This window comes from Melozone crissalis, unplaced genomic scaffold (genome assembly GCF_028551555.1).
Source record: "Melozone crissalis strain CALT ecotype California unplaced genomic scaffold, PUWL_Pcris_2 ptg000018l_1, whole genome shotgun sequence".
Lineage (NCBI taxonomy): Eukaryota > Metazoa > Chordata > Aves > Passeriformes > Passerellidae > Melozone > Melozone crissalis.
In genome coordinates, this window is record NW_026535796.1 from 19,557,787 (window position 1) to 19,564,701 (window position 6,915).

Below are 6,915 nucleotides of genomic sequence, written 5' to 3' on the forward strand. Positions count from 1 at the left end.
TGTTTTACAACTGTCAATAAACCACAATGTAGAAAATGAAAGTGTTGGACGAGAAAAGAACAACAAACTCGTGAAATACTTTTATTTTAGTGAAGGTCAGGATAGAAGCCAAGAAGAGTCACTACTTTGTAAGAACATCTCAACTGCTCTCAGGCTACATTGCAGTCCATCCATCTATGTACAATCTCTTCATGACTCTGTAGTTGGGAGTTTAAAGATGCCAGTGGTGCCACACTTCATGCACTTATCTCTTTAATAGGCCCCTCAAGTTGTTAAAAGCCACATGTTAATAAGTATTTTATAAAAATAAACCAAATATCTGAAGAAAGTACACCAGCCCAGCTTAGACTGGAGTGTTCTTGTCATATGCTTCATAGGCAAACTTTTCTTTATGAGCTCTGTCGTTCAACAGACCAATAAAATCGATCTCCAGCTGGAATGGACCATCTACTTTATCTCCAATGGTGAATCCAAGGGTTCTAACCTAGTTAAAAGACCCAGAGGGTAGAAGAGTATTTATAATATTGCAATCAAATTCAGTTGTATCTCCCAATTCTCTATTTTACATGCTGATCACAGCGATCTTCTTTCAACTGGTATTGTTAAAAACGCCGCAGCATTTTTTAAGGCTTGAACACTTCCCTACCCCATTTTCAACACAGACCCCAGTGGGAAATGACTCCACATGTGCCTTTCTACCACTGTGTAAGTAAACCCTCGATTTAAAGTGGCCCGAGTCTAAAGCAACACTTATCCTTCATGCTTTCATCACAATTGAGTTTCTAAACACATTTTCATAAAATCACAATTCTTTCATTAATAGGAGAAACAAAGATGTAATTAAGGATGGAAGGGATCATTCTACACAGTGATACACCATCTACTCTGGGAAAACACCAAACCAGACATTTTAGAATTTAAGTTTAAGCTGGTAGGAAACTTAATTACTGAGTTTAATAGTAAGACAAGGTTCTTAGCCACTGTTTCCCAATTAGAATAATGTTCTTAAATATACGAACAAATCTGTGTGGCTCGTGCCTGCCTTCTATTAGCCTGGGGCTTGCCCAAATGCTCCCTCAGCTCTCACACGTTACAAAACACCTCCAGCATTACCAGCTCAGTCCAGTCACCAGTGCAGGCACCTCATAAACTCAGCTGCCCCAAAGCCCTGCTGAAAGTGCAGGTCTGAACAGTGCCCATGATTTTAAGAACCGCTGTAAGTTTGGGAAAATAATGTCTAGGATGTGTCAGATGAATAAATGTGGACTCAATCTAAATCTACATTGCAAATATATGCTAAATAAAAAACAGAACAAAGCAAGGTAAATGTACTGACACTCCTCTGGATCATTCTGATGCTTTCCATGCTATTCCTTCCCCAGCAGCAAGCTCTACAAGTAGCCCCTTGGCTTTTGGAGTCCAGGGAGTTTTTAAAGCTCCTTTTTTCCAAATCACATAGTTACAGATAATCTACAGGAGTCACCTAAACTCTGCTCTAAAGAATCTATTCCTTTGCAAGCCATAGATACATTGACTGTTTCTTGCCTTTTTTATTCCTATTTAACAATTATTTTCTGCCTTTCCAGGTTCCTAGGAAAACATACATTAGTACCATGAGGGCCATTCATTTAAGAGTTGGACTTGATGGTCTCTATGGGTCCCTTCCAACTCCAAATACTCAGTGTGTGACCAAGAGATTTTATTAAGATTTCTTAAACTACCTTCACACTGCTTCCCTGATTTTTGGGTTTCTTTAAAATATGTTTGCAAAATTACACTGCAAGTGCATATTTTTACTGTCAAATGCTATACATACAATAATCATCAACAAAACTTCAGTGGAGCATACTTAGATCAAGTACTGATTTGTCCCTTTAACTCCCAGTAAATATTTTTAAATAGACCATATATGTTTTCATTTACCACATATGAGAATAAGTACCTTATAACATGAAAAAGCCCTTCAATTGCAAATTCACAAACATTAGAGAATATGTAAGTTATCTGTATCAGGTCATCTTGAAGGAAATTCTGAATTTCTTACAGAGCAGTTGTGTGCTCCTTATACTCCCTTTTCAAATGAAATTTTAAATAAAGCCTACAGAAAACTTGCCTTGTCTAACCAGACAGGATGCTGGTTATCCTGGACTCTTCCCCGACTGGAGAGAAAGAATTTGGAGAATGGAATCTGACATAAACAAAACAAAACAAAATCAGACTTTAGTGTCACCAGTGTATAACATAGAAACTTAGGGAAAAGAAAATAACATGGTACTAGCATTAGTTAGGTACATAAACTGGCACAAGAGATGGGCCACATTAACCTTTCAAGTGGCCACTGGCAGCCACTCCAGGCCCACCCTGTCCTGTGCTGGCCGCAGCCATCGCACAGGAGCGCTGCCCTGTCAGGACAGTGAGTGGCTGCAGCACAGAAGGTGGCTGCTTACAGAGAGAGTATCTCCTTCCAGTAACATGGAAATATCAACCAGAAATTACTGCAAAGTCTACCATGGGGTCATACTGACAGCTCATCTGTATCCAGGCTGTGGATTTCACAGTGCAAACTTTGTACTCAGACATTGGTATCTCTAGCAAAGCACTTCAGGGTAAAGTAAAAATTTCTATGAAAGTAGTAGGAGCAAGAAAGCAGGGCTGGCTGGTGGCTGGTGAGAGGAAAACATCCAAGCCAGCAATGACACTCCAACTTTCATCCTCCTGGCTCCTCGTCTGCGGAACAGCAGGCTGTTCCCACATGATTGGACAATGGTATCATGGAGCACTCAACACCAATTCATAGGGATGTGCAAACCTCCCTATAGCTGTCAACAGAGAAATAGAAAAAGTCCCCAAGTTTCACCAGAAAAGAGCCACAACTCACACTTAAAAATATTATTCTGTGTCACAGAGTCAAAGGTCATAAATGACAAACCCCAACTCTTGAGTCTGACTGACTCCAGAGAAGCTGCAAGTTAAGCAAATCCTGTTGCATGGAACAAATCCTACAACAGCCCATGCCCATTTGCATTACAGATAAAATGGTTACCACAGAGAATATTCCAGACAACACCTGCTAAGTTTCAATTGCTATATCTATCCTGTTAGTCCAGTAAGAGCCAACAGTAGGCATTCAGAGAAATACCTGGTGGATCAATTCTTTAACACAATTGCACAGTGTGCCCTCCCCTAGTCCAGTTTTGGGAACTCCCAAGCCAAAGGCACATGTCTATTGTATAATGAAAATGTCGAGTGGACCGCAATATAAACTGTGAATGTGGAGAGAATTCCCCTTCCTGTGCTTTGGCCAGGACCTCAAGATGGTCTCATCAGTTTGAAAGATTGCTTAGCTCACCGTTATCTCCTCCCAGTATGGGCCTCCTCTGGTAAACATGAAGTAGCTGTAGAGGTCATCCTTTTGATGAGAGAAGTAGGGGTCTGTATAAATGTTCACCATCCAAGGCCTGCCATCACCACGGACACGTAAATACAGACTGTTGAAGTTTGACCAGTCATAATACTTCTTCCTGTTAAAAGATCCCTACAAATTATTGATAAATAGAATTATTTCTCCTTAATAGAGGGACATTTTCATCATGAGGAACAGAGCATTGTTGCTTTGATCACTGCCCTTGTTATTATGTCAGATAGCATTTACTGTAACACAGTGAACACAGCTACTCTGTCATCACCCCGGCTGCTGAGCTCACTGAATTTCCTTCAGCCCTCTATCAGAGACCACAAATCACAATATTGCTGCCTGAGGACTCTCATTATAAGCCACAATCTCGTAACTATCAGAAATCAGACCTCCTTGCTAGGACTGAATTCCCTACCAGGCAATTACACAAATGCTGAAGTGATAGATCAGCACTTATGTAGCTCACTAAGTTTCATATTCTGTGGTCAGTTCTAGATCATTCAGAAGTGACAGCAGGAAATTGAAGCAGTGAAATAATTTATCTTCCTGGATAACTTCCCAACAGAAGACTAATGAAAACTGGGAGCATTTAATGCTTTCCAACATTTTTTTTCATTAACTGTGTAAAATGATAAGATTGCAAGCATGTCTAATTCTTTCTTGAATTTTTTCCAAAGATCTGAAAAATCCTGATGTTGTCATTTGCATGATGGCATATCCAAGAGTCCTCAGAGAGCTACACTGAAGTCACCAGGAGCAATAAGGGGGAGGGGGCAGGGTTATTCTTGGCCAGACTTGCCAAGAAGTCAAAATTAGCACCAAAAATTCGCGTTTCCCCTTTATTTTACAGCACGACTATGATTACCTATCAGCTATTGTTCTGGTAGGTAACAGAATAAGTAGATGATGAATATATAAATATAAGGCCTGTAGCTACTTCATTTTATGGTTTTAACAGTTTTGAGCCTTTCTACTTAAATAAGGATGGATTGATACACTCCACTACTTCAGAATGAGGAGGTGAAAGTTTGAGTCACATTTGCACAAGTCAGTAGCACTCCTGAAAGTTTAACTCAGACAGGACTCCACTTGTTGCAGTGACCTGATCTAATGCCACCATTTTATTCACTGTTCATATGCCTCTCATTTACCATGAGAGCCATATGAACACTGAATAAAATGGTTTTGCTTACTCATATTCTCTGCTCCCCAAGATTCTGGCCCAGAAAATATTTTACCTAAGCACTTGTGCCAAGACACAAGCAAGAGAACACATTAAATATTTAAGGATTTTATCCAGTGTGTGAAAACGTTCCTTTGTTTTTAAAGGTACTTAGAAATAAGGGATGAAACAAGCAGTGTCTGTAATAAGCACACCCATTTCTGGTTCTATTTTGCTCAATTCTAAGCTATCAAAGATTTGTGTCTTGCTTTTTTTCTGATGTACAGTAGGAGGCAGACTTTTAAAAAGTACATTTCAAAGCACTGTTTTCTGTTCCTGTGAGAAAATGATTCATTCACCCTAACAAAGTCTGATGAATAGACCAAGTTAAAGCTCAGAAAATTCTTACTAATGACACATTCAATCAATTTCAAATTTAGAAAGATGTCTATTTTGTTGTCATACCAACTTTGGATATAAAGTTTCATTCCAGATCCTTCATTTGTAAGGATGCTGCAAACAGGTCTGTCTATTGTACATAAGTAAGTGAGCAAATATGTATTATTCCTTTCTAAGAAAGGAAAACAAAATCCAAGAAAAAATTTAAGTTCCCTCCAGGTCAAAACAGCACAGCAGCAATTGCAAATCCAAATTGAGAGAAATGCAGTGCTCCTGAAAGGGATCAGCAGTAAAGGGCAGGCCACTTGCTGTCACTGGGACACCACAAACACCCTCAGCTCCAGCATCAGAAGCTGTGCAAGCACGGAGCTGTACTCACCACTTCTGGTTTGGATCTCATACTGCAATACCCACTGTACTTTGTCTCCCCATCACGAGGCACTTCTGTATTGAGGGTTCCATGCAGCAGAGCAGCCTGGTTATTCCGACCCAATTTGATGGAAACTTTACTTTTCCCTCCGATCTCCTCATCAGAGGAAATAACCCATTTATTTAAATCTTCTTGGCTCCTAAACTGCCACAACACCCTTGTTTGTTCCAACAAGTGCTGACTTAATGGATTGCCTCCAGGTCCTTTTAAGTAATCTTGGGTTTCCTTCTTCAGCAAGCTCAGCTGAGTCTTCAGGTGATCAATGCTCTTCTTAAAGCTGAAATCAGCATTTTGCCAAGACAGTTTTTTCTCAGGCTCTGCCCCGGGCCTCCTGTAGCTGCTGTACAATTTTGAATTGCTGAGGAGAGGTCCAAGTGAGGAGAGCAAAACTTTGTGCCTGCAGCATGCACTGTGGAAGGAAGCACCATCCCGCAGCATCACAGCCAGAGCCATACTGGTAACTTGAAGAATCCACGACCAGTAAGGCAATTAATGGATTGAAAGTTAATTTAACAACAGAACTAGCATTCAGAGCTATCTTACTGTAGTTACGTAGTTGATCTTACCCTTTAATGAGAAAGAGAAAAAGTTATAAAAAATTACATATGGGATGCTTGTGAAATTATTTAACTTTTATAATCAACACTAGCTAGAAATCCAAGTCATTGGAAAACAGAATGAAAAAAATCATCAGGAATGACACTTCCTTAGAGCTTGAATTTATTTATTGACTTCCACCCTACGCTTTCCCCTCTCCTCATGGTGTAAAATCCCCATGCAAATAAGAAAGCTCAAGTAAACTACTTCAAATAAAACTGAAACAGAAAAGAAAATCAGTTTCTCTTCATCCCTTCCAACAATAAGTTTAGGTGTTATGGATAACACCAGCAAAAACAACTCATGAAGAGTTCTAAAAGATGACACCTATATAACTAAAAAGTTTTATTCCTGCATGAAAATCACAAATTCACAACAGGCAGATGCTGCTGCCACACAGACAAAAATCACAATTTCATCTGACACAGATGACAAGACTTCTCAAATACTAAGTCCCACAATCTTCTTCCAAGTCATCCTCAACCTGTGTTAGGATTACAGAGACATTTGCAAAGACTGAAAAGTGTAACATGAAAGACTACAATTCAATATGGTTTTTTTTTTTTAATAAGGCTTCAGGAAAATTCTGCTCAATGCTCTGTACAGAGGCTGTTTTCTCTTACTTGTAAAATTAAACGGGGTTTTTGTCAGTTGTTTTTTTTTTTCATGCCACAGAACAAAACCGAAAACGATGTCACATGCATTCAACTTCTGTGAGCTTTTAAGAATGAACTCAGGCACCCCACTCATGTCCTCTATATGTCACTCACCTTCCTTTACTCACTGTAAAATTCACTACTGTTATTCTCACACTCTAATTAAGTTATGTCTAAAGCTACACTGAAGAAACCCACATTATGCTCCATCGTGTACTTCACGATCGGAGCAAGTTCTCGATCAAGAAGCCCTGTC

The 6,915-nt window shown here is 39.5% G+C and overlaps 1 protein-coding gene across 1 annotated transcript; it reads right to left on the reverse strand.

The window, feature by feature from the left end:
* Window positions 1-66: 66 nt before the first annotated feature.
* Window positions 67-6,529, reverse strand: NDUFAF1 (NADH:ubiquinone oxidoreductase complex assembly factor 1). The gene is made up of 4 exons (XM_054275799.1): window positions 5,356-6,529; window positions 3,350-3,535; window positions 2,114-2,188; window positions 67-484 (listed from the first exon to the last, which is right to left on the reverse strand). Exons 1-4 carry the CDS (start codon window positions 5,857-5,859, stop codon window positions 344-346), a joined length of 906 nt encoding a protein of 301 aa, XP_054131774.1. The 5' UTR covers window positions 5,860-6,529; the 3' UTR covers window positions 67-343.
* Between the last annotated feature and the right edge of the window lie 386 nt (window positions 6,530-6,915).

Bases quoted from the DNA above. Each gene is read 5' to 3' on its own strand.
- NDUFAF1 (XM_054275799.1), bottom strand. From the start codon at position 5,859: ATGGCTCTGGCTGTGATGCTGCGGGATGGTGCTTCCTTCCACAGTGCA. The intron at 3,536-5,355 runs GTGAGTACAGCT...AATAATTTGTAG, and splicing joins TGAGATCCAAACCAGAAGTG to GGATCTTTTAACAGGAAGAA. The intron at 485-2,113 runs GCAAGTTTTCTG...TCTTTTAACTAG, and splicing joins ATCCTGTCTGGTTAGACAAG to GTTAGAACCCTTGGATTCAC.